General features: G+C 42.5%; 2 protein-coding genes across 3 annotated transcripts in view; both read right to left on the bottom strand.

The window, feature by feature from the left end:
* Positions 1-6,602: 6,602 nt before the first annotated feature.
* LOC105539579 (putative uncharacterized protein FLJ21047) lies at positions 6,603-7,370 on the bottom strand. The gene is given in 2 exon segments (XM_011979914.1): positions 6,603-6,890; positions 6,892-7,370. Coding segments are annotated over 2 exon segments (444 nt in total). The 5' UTR covers positions 7,183-7,370; the 3' UTR covers positions 6,603-6,737.
* Positions 7,371-8,746: 1,376 nt separating this feature from the next.
* Positions 8,747-17,536, bottom strand: part of MPZL1 (myelin protein zero-like 1) — a 61,497-nt gene continuing 52,707 nt past the window's right edge. For both annotated transcript variants that reach the window (XM_011979912.1, XM_011979913.1), the window contains one exon: positions 8,747-9,648. In XM_011979912.1, coding sequence (XP_011835302.1) covers positions 9,547-9,648 — 102 coding nt within the window. In that variant the 3' untranslated portion in view covers positions 8,747-9,546. The remainder of the gene's footprint in view (positions 9,649-17,536) is intronic.

Here is a 17,536-nt window from a genome sequence, read left to right as displayed (position 1 = left end):
CTGAGCCTCCCCAATGGGCGCCGCCCCCTGCTTCGTGGGCCCGGTCCCATCGACAGCCCAAGGGCTGAGGAGTGCAGGCGCAGCTGGGGACTGGCGCGCAGCTCCGCCTACAGCCCTGGTGCAGGATCCACTGGGTGAAGCCAGCTGGGCTCCTGAACTGGATGGGGACTTGGAGAACTTTTATATCTAGCCGGAGGATCATATGTGCACCAATTAGCACTCTGTGTCTAGCCCAGGGTTTGTGAATACACCAGTTGGTACTCTGTGTCTAGCTCAAGGTTTGTAAATACACCAATTGGTACTCTGTATCTACCTAACTAGCACTCTGTGACTCTGTGTCTAGCTCAAGGATTGTAAACGCACCAATCAGCGCTCTGTAAAATGGACCAATCAGCAGGATGTGGGTGGGGTCAGATAAGGGAATAAAAGCAGGCTGCTGGAACCAGCCAGCAGCAATCTGCTTGGACGGCCTTTCACACTGGGGGGAGGTTTATTCTTTGAATCTTTGCAATAAATCTTACTGCTGTTCACTCTTGGGGTCCACTCTGCATTCATGAGCTGTAATACCGCGAAGGTCTGCAGCTTCACTCCTGAAGCCAGCGAGACCACGAACCCACCGGGAAGAACTAACAACTCCAGACGCACTGCCTTTAAGAGCTGTAACACTCACCACCAAGGTCTGCAGCTTCACTCCTGACAGCGAGACCGACCCACCAGAAGGAAGAAGCTCCAGACACATCTGAAGGTATGAAGGAACAAACTCCGGACACAGCATCTTTAAGAGCTGTAACGCTCACCGCAAGGGTCAGCAGCTTCATTCTTGAAGTCAATGAGACCAAGAACCCACCAGTTCCGGACACACCAGCACTTTAGGAGGTTGAAGCAGGAGGATTGATTGAGCCCAGAAGCTCAAGACCAGCCTGGGCAACATAGCAAAATTCAGTCTCTACAAAAAATTAATTAAAAAAAAATGTGGTGGCATGCATCTATAGTCCCAGCTTTCAGGAGGCTGAGGCCGGAGGACTGCTTGAACCCAGGAGTTTGAGGATATAGTGAGCTGTGATTGCACCACTGCACTCCAGCCTGGGCAACAGAGCAAGACCGTGTCTAAAACAATCAAACAAAAAAATTAAATGGCCACATGTAGCCAGTGGCTGCCAAATAGTACAGTGTAGGTCTGTGCCTAGCTGCATTAACCTTAACATGCCAAAACAGAACCACTGAAGGTTGAACTGAGATATTTCTATAGCACAGAATGATATCAACTTGGATGAGAAGGGAGTTACCAATATATAAGAGAAAATATATCAGGCTGAAGAGGCAAACCCTTTTATCAACATGTAGTTATCCAGTTCTTGTGATTACAGAATGTCAAATTAGTGCTTAGTAACAGATTAGACATTAGTCTAATGCACAGGTACTACATTGGCTAAGCTGCTCCTATTTCTCTATCCTCTTTCATATGACCTTTTTGCCTCTACCGGAAGAACCTGCATTTTGCCATGACTTTAATGCTTGCCTACTGATGAGAGGAGGAGGTGTGAAGGGTAGCCATAGAAGAACCATAATCTAAAAGCTTGAAATGAATTTGAATCGACACAATTTACAATAGAAACCTCAAATTTTTTACTTTCTCTTATGGTATTTTTTAGAGAGGATATGGAATAAGGCCAGTTATTTCCAGCCAAGTACAAGCTCTCCTCCTAAGTTTATTTCATGTATCTCCCTCGGGTATTTTTCTCTCTTGCTCAACCTCAATTAGTCAGCATTAAATGATTACCACGACCTCCTCTCCAAGAGCCTGGTGTGTCAGAGGGAGTCAGGCAGCACTCAGCCCTGTGGTATCCTTGCCAGCGAGGCAGTGTTGCTTCGTATTCCTGTAACCCCATGAGCTTGGTTCAGCTTCCTTGGCTGTAGGACACGGAGCAGTGTGGGACTTGCTGGCTGCTGGGAACTGTGTGTTCCACAGATGCTTGACATTCTTGGGACCCAGGTACTTGAGCAAGCTTTTCAGAAAGTTTTCCCTTCTTCAGGAATAGCTTTACAAGACTAAGGCTTTTTCTCAGATAGGAACATCCAGATGCGTTATAGCCAAACATCTGGGATTCTGTTGGGCTGGCAAGATCGTGGACAAGGTTTTGTAAAATGTTCCACATCCTTTTTTTTTGAGATGGAGTCTTGCTCTGTCGCCCAGGCTGGAGTGCAATGGCGCAATCTTGGCTCACTGCAACCTCTGTCTCCTGAGTTTAAGTGATTCTCCCACCTCAGGCTCCTGAGTAGCTGGAACTACAGGTGCGTGCCACCACACCTGGCTAATTTTTTGTATTTTTAGGAGAGACGGGGGTTTCACCATGTTGACCAGGCTGGTCTTGAACTCCTGACCTCAAGTGATCCGCCTGCCTCGGCCTCCCAAACTGCTGGGATTACAGGCGTGAGCCACCGCACCTGGCCAGATGTTCCACATTCCTGTGGGTCTATTGTACATTCTAAGAGATTCCCTACAAAATATATTTAAAAGTTGTTTCTTTTCAAAGAAACTTTGTAATTTAAAAAATAATTCTATTCAAAGGCAGAGAAAGAACCAAGAATGTACTCTAGTATTGAAAGTCAGTTTCCTTGGAGTCTTTATCAGAGAATGAGAAACCTCCGGCCTTAAGATGGTTTTTAGCTGTTCTGTCCCCGACTCTCATAGCAGAGCAGTGACTCAGGTAAAAACACATGAAATTATTTAATGCCCTGAAGGGCAAAATAATCGGAATTTCGTCAGCCCCACAGCACGGAGGGCAAGGCTTGAAAGCAAATCTGCAAGACATCCTCTTCACAGAGGCAGGGAGATTTTAAAAAACAAACAAACAAACCAACCCAGTCCTTCCTTATATTCTGGAACACTGAAGGCCAGCCCCACAAAGCCCACAGTGAAGAAATGGATGGACAAACAAATCCAAAAGCCTGAGCCAAGAAGGGACAATAGCTTCACATCCTGTTTGCAGGAGGAAATGGAAGCTGGAAGCAGCAGTTCCCTGTGGCCTTCATATTTCAAGCTCATTAATACCAATGGAAATCACACCTGCAATAACAGAGATGAACTTTCAGCACATAGGAACCTGGCTTTCCATCACTGATGGACAGGGTATAACAGAATGGTGACTCTAGGCTGTATGTGAGTTGTAATTCCTGTCGTGTAGTTTTGTTACACTCAGCCAGTCATCTACTTTTTTTACCTCTTTTGGGCAACAATAGGAATTTGTGAAATGGTTTTTGTGGAGTCAAGAGTAAGTCTGTGGTTGGCATTATGAAGCTCTCTGATGCCATGGCCAGAATCTCTACCTACCTACTTTCTCTGTCTAAATCAAGATACATCTATTATTGTATCACTGTAAAAAACTGAGACAGATCATAGAGCTGAACATAATCCAAGATGCACATAAAGCTATGAGTAAAGTTAATGTACAAAGTGTATATGGAGTGTACAATCTGTGTACAGTGGTAGAAAATGACCCACAAATTTGGCTAGGACCTAGAGATTAGCAAAAGCAAAGAGACAAATACAATCAGTTACAAGTCAGTGCACACGACTAGCATGAAACAAAATTTTCATAAGGAACAGTTCTCCTGGTATGTTAGTTGTTTTCACACTGCTATAAAAAATTCCGGAGACTGTAGGCCAGGTGTGGTGGCTCACACCTATAATCCCAGCACTTTGGGAGGCCGAGGTGGGTGGATCATCTGAGGTCAAGAGTTCAAGACCAGCCTGGCCAACATGGTGAAACCCTATCTCCACTACAATACAAAAAAAATTAGCAGGGAATGGTGGCGCATGCCTGTAATCCCAGCTACTCAGGAGGCTGAGGCAGGAGAATCGCTTGAACCCAGGAAGTGGAGGTTGCAGTGAGTCAAGATCACGCTACTACACTCCAGCCTGGGCGACAGAGTGAGACTCCATTTCAAAAAAAAACAAACAAACAAAAAAACAAAAAACAAAACCTCAAGACTGGATAATTTATGAAGAAAAGAGGTTTAATTGGCTCACGGTTCTGCAGGTTACACAGGCAGCATAGCGTATTTGGCTTCTGGTGAGGCCTCAGGAAGCTTCCAAACATGGCGGAAGGCAAAGTGGGAGTGAGGCTTCTTGTGGCTTCTCATGAGGCATCTCACGTGGCAGGAGGAGGAGCGAGAGAGCAAAGTGGGAGGGTGCTGCATATTTTTAAGCAACCAGGTCCCGTGAGAACTCACAATCACGAGAACTTTACCAGCGAGGACGGTGCTAACCCATTCATGAGAAATCTACTCCCTGTGATCCAGTCACCTCCCACCGGGCCTCACCTCCAATGCTGGGGATCGCAATTCGACAGGAGATTTAGGCGGGGACACAGATCTCAACCGTATCATCTTGTATTAAATCCAGAGAGATATTTGTGCTGTGGGTCTTTATAAAACTGAAAAATGTATGACAGAGAACAACGTTCTCAAAGGCATCCTGGCAGTAAAGTACAATAAGTAGCTAGTTTCCTAGGACTCTTTTTTATGACATACTTCAATGTAGGTTGATAGAATTATGTCAAAGAGGCTGGGCATGGTGGCTCACACCTGTAATCCCAGCACTATGGGAGACTAAGGCGAGCATCTCTACTAAAAATACAAGAAATTAGCCCGGTGTGGTGGCGCATGCCTATAATACCAGCTACTTGGGAGGCTGAGGTGGAAGAATCGCTGGAACCTGGGAGGTGGAACTTGCAGTGAGCCAAGATCATGCCACTGCACTCCAGCCTGGGTGACAGAGCGAGACTGTCTCAAAAAAAAAAAAAATTTTTTTTTCAAATTATGTCAAAGGGCAATTTCATTAAAGTGTTCTTAAAAAAAACCAAAATATATTGAAATTTTTCGTAACAAAATATCTTGACTATGCGAGAGGAAAGTGCAGGAGAAAACCCACCATAAGTTCCTACCACCAGCTCTATCAGTGCCACAGATGCCACTTTTCTCCCTGTGGCTGCTCCCTCGCCTTCCCTACACGGTGGGAAGATTAAGTCCCCAGTCCAGTTAGCACAGGAACCACCCAGAGGGGTCAGAAGGGAGCCAACTGGGATGAGAGAGTATCTGAATTTCCTCTAAAACTGCTCAACTCAGCTCCCTCAGGGGTGGAAGCTGCTCTCATAAATAGTAAGTACATCTTTGGTTGGCAAGGCCCGGATGTAGCTTGGAAACCAGAGCCCTAGCAGATGGATGCCCTCCGACACTTGGTGCTGACTTGGAAGGAATTGCAGATTTGACAAAAATGTGATTCTGTCACTCACTGCTGCCCTTGTGTGGTGGAGGACGCATCCCTTTTCTTTTTGTCACATCACACAAGATGGATGCTCTTCGCATGTGAGAATTACTCCCAGGGGAGTTCCTGCCAGCTGTAACTCGTCCGCTCCCACTCAAGAACGCATTAGGTTTTGCAAGCCTGAAGTTATGCAAGGCAGGGGCTCATTGTGAATCCATGGTAATTTATAAAATTACTAAGTCACTGCAAAGCCTCAATGTTTTATTAGTAACACATTACTTGTAACATAGTTCTCAACAAATTAAGTCACCATATTGTCTTCCAGACGGAGGTTAAAACTCTCAAACATCTGTGCCTACCATCTAGACTACACTACCCTCTCAAGTTTGTCCCTAACCAGCTCCTAAGGGACTGGGATTAAACTGCAACTGCATTTCAGGCACGCAGCACATTTATTTGAGTAAGGAAGCAGTTTGGTTCTTCCCTTTGGTGTGAGAGGCCACAGGACATGGTGGTTAGGAACAAGGCTTTCGATCAAACGGCGGTCCCAGGCCCAGCCCCTCTTCTCTGTACCTTATTAGCTAAGTGGCCTTGGGCAAGCCATATAATCTTTCAAACAATGGGATTAAGATTAGTACAATTACTATGAACTCACAGAAATAATAGAGCAAGAAATGCAAAGTGCCTGGCTCACACCAAGTATTTGGTAACTACTAGTTATTTCCATTCATGTCACCTGTCACCTCCGCCCTGTGGCAAGCTCCTTGAGGAGCTTTATCTTGTTTCCTTATGCTTAGCACAGTGCTTGGCACAGGATTGTTCTGTGTAGGTTGCTGAGTGGATGAATCCTTCCACAGTCATCCATCCAGGTAACATGTATTGAGCAGCTAAGTGCCAGGCACTGTTCCCCTTACTGCAGACGGAGCAGTGAACAAAACAGCAAGGTCCTGGCCTCTTGTTGCCTATGTTCTAGTGGGGGAGAACAGACAAGTTAAGTGTGTACTGGGAGAGAGGGAGAGAAATAGAGCAAGCAGAGCAGAATTGAGGGGGCTAGCAAGGCTGAGGTGGTGGGGGCGGGGGGCTTGCTCTTTTATATATCACAGAAGGTCTCCCTGAGGAGGTAACATCTGAGCAGAGGCTTAAAGGAAGTCAGAGAGCAAACCACAGGATTATCTGCAGGAAGTGCTTCAGGCCCAGGGAACAGCATGTGCAAAGGTCCAGAAGCAGGTACACAGATGGCATTTTTGAAGAAAAGAAGGCAGGTGTAGCTGGAATGGTATAAGTGAAAGGCATATCTCTTTTTCTATTTTGGTCAAAATGAGCACACAACACAATCCAGAAATTGAAAAAGATGTATTAAAATATTCACAAAAATACAACTGAAGATCAAAAAATAATAATGAGCTTGATGGTTTTTCCCTATCTGATACATTTCCATTGAAAAACTACAGACAGTTTGAAATTTCAATCTCTAAGTGATGTCTTTTGCATGCTCCCGTACAGAATTAGCGCATAATTTTAAGAGGACTCTTTTTGCCAGGACGAAGACACGGAGAGGGCAGATCTGCCCTTTAGGCAACCCCAGTTCGTTATCTGCAGCCAGGCAAGGAGTGCTGAGGCACGGGGGAAAAGGGGAGCCAAAAGGGCTGCAGGGGTGGGTGTGCGGGGCTTGGGAAGAGGTCCTGCCCTGAGAGGCTCATCTCAGTGTGAGCAGCTTCCTCCAGGGAAACCCGTCCTGGCAGAGTGCCAAGCTGGCAGCTTCTCTTGCCTGGGGAGAAGGTTGGTGAGAACTGGTGAGGATTCTCTGCCAGAATGCCAGGGCGCTGACAGAGTTTGAGGTGTCTGGTTGGGCAGGAGGCCAAAAAGTCAGGCTGGGGAAGGGGGTGATCAGGGAGGAAACGGCCTCCAGGTGTCATTTGAGTGAGCGGCCCCCAGAGCACCAGCTTCACCAACACATGGTGCCGGCACTGCAAGAAGAAGTGAGGGCTCTTGCTCTTAGGGAGCACCGAAATGTTTCGTTTATTCACAGGAACTGTTGAGAAAGAAGTGAAAAAACAACGCCCCTTTACTCTGTAAAAAAATGACTGTAAGGAAACATGACACAGGCCTGTCTACAATGTGTGTCCTCTGTACCTCAAAGCACAGCCTTGGTCCGCTATGTGGTTTTCACGGTGGCAAAGGCTCACCACGAGTCTCAGCTTGAAGGATGGTGACAATCTAACACCCTTCCCCTCCAAACACACATAAGACGCCTTCCAAAGTCTCCCATAGTTTTCAAAAGAGATGCCCAAAAAGTTTTAGGATGCAAGGCAGAGTTGACCACTTTGGGGAAATGTCTCAGGGCCAGCACTATGTCACTGTGTGTCACTCTCTCGGGCTGGGCTTATGAACATGGAAGGCAGCAGGGCAAGCATATTTTTCTCCATTCCACACAGAACAAAGAGCAGACGCTGGCCAGCTTCAGATGTATGTGGTGACCAAACCTGATCCCTGTTGACTCACACGGATGTGGCATGTAAGGTGGAGCGTTACAAGAATAACAAAAATAGCTCCTCAAAAAACAAAAGGCTTCATGTGTGGGACAGAGTTAGTTTTGAAGCTCATATGCCCTTTATCTTATCACCTTGTGCACACCTCGAAATCTCAATCCTGTTTTATTCCCTTTACGAATTCTCTTAGAACTCAGCCTTCAGACATCCCCAGAAGATGACAAGATGAGAAGAAAAAGCAGCAGTTCATAGTGGACTCCAAACTAGAGGGGAGAAAGGTAACATTGCCCCTCACTCCCACTCACCCCAAACACGTTCTGCAGACCATCTAGACCGTATTCTTCCCGTAACTGTGGGCTGTAGGACAATTTTAAAAGGGGGAAAATTAAAAAAGAAATCCAGAAAATGGGAGAAATGACAACATAAGTGTTTAATGATCTTCACCATGCTTTCCATTCCCAGTAAAAAGTAAAAACTCATAGATTTTAAGTGGGGTGGGGAGTAGTGAATAGGAGAAAACAAGTTTTAGGAAAGGACAGCCAAACTATCTAATCTAGGCTCTCATTGACCTCAACAGTCTTTGAGGCACCATGAAGCTGTTATAAAGCCATGACTGATGCTGCTTCTTGCTGGAAGCATGACTGACGCTTTATAAAGAAGGTGACTCTTGCCAGCTGCAGTGGTGCAACTATAGTTCGTTCCAGCTACTCGGGAGGCTGAGGAGGGAGAATCACTTGAGCCCAAGAGTTCAAGGCTAGTCTGGGCAACATAGTGAGACTCTACCTCAAAAAAAAAAAAAAGAAAAGAAAAGAAAAGAAAAAGAGAAAGAAAAAAAGCAAAAGAATGTGATTCTCTAGAGAGCAAGCTCTAGGATATTGGAGAGTGGCCGAGTGGCAACATAATGATCCCATTTCTGCCTACTTAGAAGGAAAGAAACACCTCTCCTTTAGCTGTATGGTAACTGTTATTTCAAGCAGAAAGGACATCAGCAAAGAATAAAACCGATACCTTTTACTCTCCATTTTACAAAAGTTCTCAAGCAAAGCTTGGATTTTTCTACTTAATCAGTATTGATCCAACAGTATCCAGAATGAAGTGACCTTCGGCATTTATCCTTTGCTAATCTTGCATTATGAATCCAGAAATTGAAAGGACACATTTCAAGGGTGCAACTTAAAGTAAGTCTACACAACATGTAAGGCTAAAAATTGCCCCATATTTTAGTGAGAAAAACATCAAAAAAACTTCTCAAATTGTTTTCAAGTGGCATAGCCAATGGGTGTTTTTTAAAAGCTGCAGACAAATAAATGGTACTGGTACTGTGTTAAAGGCTCCTGGGTATGCGTCCATCATAGCATCCCCATCCTCCAACTACAATAAATGCTAAGACTGATTAAGCCCTTAGATTAAAAGGCCATGTCTACTGCAAATACTACAGGATCTGCTATTGTCTCCATTAAGGCAAACCATTTCTAAATGATGGTGAAAGGAATGTTTCTGAAATCTCCCAATTGTAAATGACCTGAAAAGAAAGTACAAAAACAGCAAGACAATGGGTACATATGTAGAATCATCTCATCTTTTCATCATGCAACACTGGCTCCTCACATCAGGAAGATTAAATAGAATATTTATACGTATCCTTTGTACACATCTTTCTCTCCCTCCGTGAATACACATGTACTTGTCCTTGCCTGGGTCTCCAAGGCTGCATGTGCAATGGGCTACATTTTCTGCACAAGAGTCCAGTTTGGTTTTGTTTCTTGCTGAGGATATGTTCTAGGTCTTCTCTTAATTTTTTCGGATATCCGCATACACCACAGACTCTGACTTGTTAATCTTGTCACTGTGATGTCCGCCGGAGTGGTCTAACTGTGCATATATGACTGGGCCCTGGAAAAGGGATGCAGAAGGATTAGAGGTTTGAAAAAGCTGGCGGTTCCTTCAGCTACAGGCATAGAAGCAATGATTAAAGTGATCACATCAGGGTTCCAAAGCAAAGACTTCCCTCTTTTGAATGTCTTCAGGAAGACTTCTTATGGATGATATGTCCAGGACTGACTTTGAAACAAGATTGGACATACGTTGACAATAGTTAAAGCAGGTACATGGGGCTTTGTTACATTATTCTTTCAAACCTTTTTATTATATTTGATTTTTATTTATTTATTTATTTTTGAGGTGGAGTCTCGCTCTGTCGCCCAGGCTGGAGTGCAGTGGTGTGATCTCAGCTCACTGCAAGCTCCACCTCCTAGGATCACGCCATTCTCCTGCCTCAGCCTCCCAAGTAGCTGGAACTACAGGCGCCTGCCACCACGCCCGGCTAATTTTTTGTATTTTTAGTACAGACAGGGTTTCACTGTGTTAACCAGGATGGTCTCTATCTCCTGACCTTGTGATCTGCCCACCTCAGCCTCCCAAAGTGCTAAGATTACAGGCACAAGCCATAGTGCCCGGCCTCAAACCTTTTTGATGTTTGAAAATTTCCGTAATAATATAATATTCCTTCTTAGGAATATCTCTTATCTTTTTTTTTTTTTTTTTTTTTTTTGAGACAGAGTCTCGCTCTGTCGCCCAGGCTGGAGTGCAGTGGCCGGATCTCAGCTCACTGCAAGCTCCGCCTCCTGGGTTTACGCCATTCTCCTGCCTCAGCCTCCCGAGTAGCTGGGACTACAGGCGCCCGCCACCTCGCCCAGCTAGTTTTTTGTATTTTTTAGTTGAGACGGGGTTTCACCGTGTTAGCAAGGATGGTCTCGATCTCCTGACCTCGTGATCCGCCCGTCTCGGCCTCCCAAAGTGCTGGGATTACAGGCTTGAGCCACCGTGCCCGGCCTAATATCTCTTATCTTAATAGCTATTACAGAAATCCTCACCTCTTTCCATTGGGGTAAGAGTCTTAAGGACTAAGATGGGAACTTCCACCCACCTGAGACCCACAGAACTCATGAGCTTCAGAATGATCAATCCATGCAAGAAACCAACGTATTTGGTGCCACCCAAAGATACAATCAATTTAATCTGGTCACATTATACAAATAGGTATAGTTTTAAGCAAATAGTTTAAAAGCATTTCAAATATTCTTCAATACAACTACTTACAGCATAATTCTTTTAGTCTGAGCCTATCGTGACCAATACAAATATTGCTTCCTTGATTTCTAATATTAGATAACTGTTCTTCCTGTTTTAAAATAAAATTAAAAAGAAAAAACAAAAAACCACCATCTACACAGATAGAAAGAAAAACCCTAAATGGAGTAAAGTAGAAAAGATCCTCTTCTTAGCCTCAGCAGTAAGGAAGAGGTTACAATTCCAGGGAATTGTCAGGGTCCCATCCAGGAGAGTAAGGGAAGGTTGGATGGCCTCGGGGCAGAGAGAATTCCCTAACTGTTGGGGGAAGAGGTCAGACAGGTGGCTGCACTTCATGACTCTTTCAGTCCAGACTCTTAAAATTGTAAACAACAATAAAATAGCCCTGGTTTTAAAAGAAATTTAATATTACCCAATGTCAACTTTTCTCCCAATCTAGGGGAACTCTCCTTGAGAAGTCTAATAATGTGCTTAAGCTTTCACTTTTGAAATACTAAGCTCAGTAGCCAAAAGCATATGGTTTAAAATTAAACACACTTGCCCTCATCCAGGAGCCCTAACAACCTGTGTCCTTAGTGTGTAACCTGGGGTTCTGTGGAGTTCAGGTACTCCAACGTCTACAGAAGGGACAGGCCCAGTTGTAAGGGCTATACAATGGTGCATCTAAAAACGGAGTTAGAAAATAACACTCGAGGACTAGATCCATTTGAATGTTGGCAGATCTGCAGTCTGAATTACGATATCGTCTTTGTTGAACCTTAGAGAAGAGCACTGGTCATGTGGTCCTGGGCATATTTTTAAATTTCTAAGCACAAGTTTCTTCATCTCTAAAATGGTATTACTAATAATATCTACATTTTTGTTTTTTGTTGTTATGAAAATTAAATAAGATGATACCTATAACTTAGGCAGTGTCTCACAGATAGCACTTAATACATGTTAGTTATTATTATGAACGTCTTGTTACACAAATACATTTTAAAATGCACTAAGGTAACTGATCAAGTAAATTAACTGATCAAGTAAACAAACTCTGTGTGTTTATCTTTAGTCTACAATGGCTGTCATGGGTAATATTAACAGATCACATGGTTAATAATCATACAGACCCTCTATATTCATCTCAGAAAGCTGCAAGTTAAATGCTAACCACACCAAAAAACAAAAGGAAGTTAAAAAGACTGTTTTCGGCCAGGTGCGGTGACTCACGCCTGTAATCCCAGCACTTTGGGAGGCCGAGGCAGGCGGGTCATGAGGTCAGGAGATGGAGACCATCCTGGTTAATATGGTGAAACCTCATCTCTACTAAAAATACAAAAAAATTAGCCGGCGTGGTGGCGGGCACCTGTAGTTCCAGCTACTTGGGAGGCTGAGGCAGGAGAATCGTGTGAACCCGGAGGCGGAGCTTGCGGTGAGCTGAGATCACACCACTGCACTCCAGCCTGGGGGACAGAACGAGACACCGTCTCAAAAAAAAAAAAAAAAAAAAAAAGACTGTTTTCTACTAGGAACAGAATGAAAACTAACTGTTCCCTGGTAACAGCTATTTCAAAGAATAGGACAGACCTCCCAACATTAAATTATATACATTTTTAGATAATAAAACCCCATATCATAATTCCTAAAAACTCACCAAGAGTTTTAGGGTATGTTCATGGGAGAAGGGGTTTACAATGTGTGACTGACTGCACAAATGGCTACAAACTCTTTCCTTCACTGCATCATACTCTTTGCAACATAATGCTGTAGGTCCTTCCATCAAGAGTAGAAATCTGTTTCTCTACCCCTACTGAATCTGGGCTGATCTTGTGACCAGCTCCGACTAACAGAATGAGGCAGAAGTAACGCTGTGCAGTTTCCATACCCAGACCTCAACAGACTGTGCCGCTTCCACTCTCTTACTGATCTTAGGATCCACATAGCCACTATGACCATGTGAAGATGCCCAAGTTAGCCTGATGGCTGATGAGAGACACATGGCCAAGCTGTCCTCTCTCTGCCTGGTCAACAGCCTGCCAATGGTTAGATTTAAGTGAGACCACTGTAGACTGTCCAGCTACCATTCAAGCTTCTAGCCAACTGCAGATGCACAAGCGAGCCAGCAGAGATCAGCTGAACTCACCCAGACCAGAATCTGCTCAACCAATCCACAGAATGGGAAGTCAAATAAATGGTGGCTGTTTTAGGCCACTATATTTTCAGGAGTTTGTTATGTGGCAGTAGATAATCGATACGCTATGTGAGTAGAAAAGAATGAGAACAGAGAAAGTAAAGAGGAAAAAGAACACAGAATTCTCTCTTAGTCTGTAAACGTTAAAATATCAATGAGGTCTTTCATGTAAGACAGTACTGTCTTTCATGTCAAAAGAATACAACTATCTGTTGAAAGTAAATGGGAAAACATTGAAGAAATCCCTTCCTGCTGATGGACTTGGTATTCTTCAAACTGTCTACCACTGCCTGTTATTCTCATTCCTCTTCCCCCTTAGAATATAATAAGGTCTTAAGTCAGGAATTTGCTTAACTTCCTAGAACTTGACAGAACATAGGTGCTAGATGAAGGGATGGATGGAATAAAGGATGCAGAGAAATTGCGGATGTAGGTTGAGATTCGGGTCTGCTGACAGATCACGCTCGATCTAGAACACCTCCATGAAGTCTGATTCTGAGTGCCCTTTAGAGGTGGAAGGAGCCCTGAGTCTCTATGGAACATGCCTCAGCACCTCGATTTTGAGGGCAAATTAGGCCGCTGAGGAATTCAAAAGGATCCTCTGAACCACGATCAACTTTGAAATGAACCCACCATTGCTAAGACGTTCGCTTTTGGGTATGCAAGAATAAAGAAGGAAAACAACAACCAAACCTACATTAACCTAGCTGTTTTCACTCTACCTCTTGGTACTCACCCTCCCCACCCTCCACCTCATTTATTTATTTATTTTTGCTTTTACACAAAGAATTACAACAATAAAGTGAAAAACTGCTCGGAATATGTTTTCAACTACTTTCTACATGAATAGGCCTGAGCTACTGAAAATGTTTCAAGAAACACATTGCTTAATATAGGCCTATTATTTTAGTTACAACTAGAGATAAAATTACCTCTGAAGTTTCCTTGTACCAAAACTCATTATTTATTCCAATAAAAAACCATACTGGTGAAGGTTGGAGGAGAATGTCCAGGAAGAAAGGATTCTAGAAGAGCAAAGAGACCTGCTTCTAGATACAAATTAACTGCTCAGAAGTCATTATGCTGCGTCCTGTAGTACACCTTTCATAGCCTCTGTAGCTTGTAGCCGCATTTAATTTGATTCTAGTCCTTCAGGTGTTAGAGGAATCATTCCCAACATCCTAGCATTAATCACTAAGAGAGAACATCTGCTTTTACCATATGCTCATTGACTATTGACAGAACACCGTTTTTTAGTATTTATTTCACTGTTTTTTAAGTAAAATATAAATATGAAACACAGCTATGTATTCTGACTTTCTTTGAGATAAATGAGACAAATACTGATTATCAAAGTGGAGGTGAAAAAAATTGGACAGGATAAAATATACACATGCCTTAGAACCAGACAGATCTGGCTCAGCCACTAACTACTGACCTTGAGCAAGTGACTTGCCTAACTAAGCCTCAGTTTCTTCATATGTAAAATAGGGACAACAAAAGAACTTACCCTGAAGGACGTTGTGAGGACTAAAGGAAAAATGCACAAAACTACTTCTTGAAACATTACCCTATCTATGCTATGCACTATAGTTGACAAATACATAAATATTCCATTCAATCACTGTTTAACAACATAACCCAAAAACCTACCTTCTGCATACAAAGCATCAACGATATCCAGAAAAGGATCTGGAAAACCAACTATTCATCAAATACATATACAAAAATTACTTTATACCAATCTCATTCAAAACTAAGCTTCACAAAGAAAAAAAAATTTCTTATCTTTTCCCCAATGCCTTAACACTCTAGGTAGTGCCTATCTAACACACCTTCCCAACCCAGCCTCCCACTCCACTTTGCTGGAAGACCCCTAATTTGGTTCTGGTCTTTACTCTCCCTTTGCTCAGGGAGACCCCACCTTCCTCTGCCCTAGGAGTGAATCAGAATGGCATCAGCTTCTAAGCCACAATGCTGGAAGCCAGAACAATCAGCAATGCCTCAAAATGCTGAAGGAAAATGATTTACAACCTGGAATCCTACCCAACCTGATTAGCAATCACGTTTGAAGGAGGAGAGTAAAGATAATTTTAAAGGTGTTAAAAACGTATTAATTATCTCACAGTTTTACAGGTCAGAAGTCTGAAATGTGTTTCACTGTGTTAAGATCAAGGTGTCAATAGGACTGCGTGCCTTCCACAGGCTCTAGGAGAGGATCTGTCTCCTTGCTTTTTCCAGCTTCTGGAAGCTGCCTGTATTCCTTGGTTATGAGTTCTTCATCTTTAAAGTCAGCAGTACAGCATCTTCCGGTCTCTCTCTGATGCACACTTTTCTGCCTCCCTCTTCTAACGACCTTTATGGTTACCATGGAGCTACCCAGATAACCCAGGAAAATCTCCCCATCTCAAGGCAATTTAATCACGTCTGCCAAGTCCTTTTTGATATGTAAGGTAACATACCCTAAAGAATCCAAAGATTAGAATGTGAACCTCTTTGTGGGGCCATTATACAGTATATCATGCAAGGTCTCAAAATTTTTTTACCTCCTGTGCATTTTTTTTCTCACAGGCACAGGCAGAAGAAATACAAATCTTCTCATGAGTAAATGTATTTTAAATGAAGACTCAATCAATTTGTACAAAGTGCCAAGAACATAAGTATAGTCTTCAAATTATAAAACCCCCATGAGATGAGAAAATAGCCACCATTAGCAAGAAATACAGAAACAAAAACCGTAGTCAGATCAATAAAGACTACAGACACTGAAATTATCAGTTTTGAGGTATAAAATAAGAATATTTAATATGCTTAAATAAATAAGATAGTTGAAAATATAATGAAGTTATAAGGAACTATCAAAATTAGTCAGATATATTTAAAAAAGAACCAAATAAATTTTCTAGAAAATAAACCTATAATATGAAATTGAAGTTTAAAAACTTTAAAAAGGGGCTAAACAGTAGACTAGTCACAGCTAAACAATTAGTGAATGAGGGCAGATGAAGAAATTATGCAAAAATGGCAGAAAGACAATACGATGAAAGATATGCAAGAGAGGCTAAGAGACTTAGAGCATAGAGGCAATACAATACACATATAATCAGAGTTCCATAAAAAGATAAATAGATAAAATGCAGAAAGGAGAAATTCAAAGAGATTGTGACTGGAAATTTTTTAGAATTTATTAAAGATATCAACCTTAAGACTCAGGAGGTTCAATGAAATTACAAGCAGATGCAACAAGAAATAATTTATAATTAAATAGTATATAAAATGCAGAACACCAAAGGCATAAAGAAGATCTGAAAAGCAGCCAGAGAGAAGAGACAGATTACCTACAGGCAAACAATGAGAATGTCAGCCGATTTTTCCACAGCTCTTCTCTTTATTATTTCTATCTGTTTATGTTGGGTTTAATTTGCTGTTCTTTTTCTAGTTTCTTCAGACAGAAGCCTAGATCATCAGTTTTAGAGCTTCATTTTTTCTAATATAAACAGTTAATGCTACAAATCTTCAAAGTACTTCTTTAGCTATATCTCACAAATTTTGATATGTTGTTATTTTCACTCAGTTCAAAATATTTTCTAACTTTTCTTGTAACTTCTTGTTTTACTCATGGGTTATTCAATTTTGAAATATTTAAGACTTTCCAGGTATCTTTCTATTGTTTTCTATTTAATTCCATTGTGGCCAGAGAACATACTCTATATGATTCCAACCCTTTTAAATTTAATGAGAATTGTTTTATGGCCCAGAATATGGTCTATATTTGGTTAATTTTCACGTGTACTTAAAAGAGTAAGAATTCTGCTCATCCATCTATTTATCTGAGATAGGGTCTCACTATATTGCCCAGGCTGGTCTTTCACTCTTGGGCTCAAGCAATCCTACTTTAGCCTCTCAAGTTGCTGGGACTACAGGTACACACCACTATATCTGGCTTATGTGTTTTATTTTTTGGTTTCTTTTTATGCCTGGTAGTTTTTGTTTTTTTGTTTTTTTCTGAGATGGAATCTCACTCTGTTGCCCAGGCTGGAGTGCAGTGGCGTGATCTCATCTCACTGCAACCTCCGCCTCCCAGGTTCAAGTGATTCTCCTGCCTCAGCCTCCTGAGTGGCTGGAATTACAGGTGCACACCACTACGCCTGGCTAATTTTTGTATTTTTAGTAGAGATGGGGTTTCACCATGTTGGTTAGGCTGGTCTCTAACTCCTGACCTCGTGATCCGCCTGCCTTGGCCTCCCGAAGTGCTGGGATTACAGGCGTAAGCCACCGTACCCGGCCATGCCTGGTAGTTTTTGATTGGTGCCAGATATTGTAAATTTTACATTGCTGGGTGCTGAATTTTCTTGTAGCATAGAGTGTTGGATTTTGTTGTAAAATGCAACTAAATTACTTTTGGATTAGTTTTATTCTTCAAAGGCTTCCTTTTAAGCTTTGTTATGGTGGGTCCATAGCATCCTTTATTCTGGTGCTAATTTAGCCCATTTAGGCATGACCATTTTGAGAACCCCAACC

This window comes from Mandrillus leucophaeus, unplaced genomic scaffold (genome assembly GCF_000951045.1).
Source record: "Mandrillus leucophaeus isolate KB7577 unplaced genomic scaffold, Mleu.le_1.0 Scaffold207, whole genome shotgun sequence".
Lineage (NCBI taxonomy): Eukaryota > Metazoa > Chordata > Mammalia > Primates > Cercopithecidae > Mandrillus > Mandrillus leucophaeus.
This window is presented reverse-complemented; position numbering and strand designations above follow the sequence as displayed.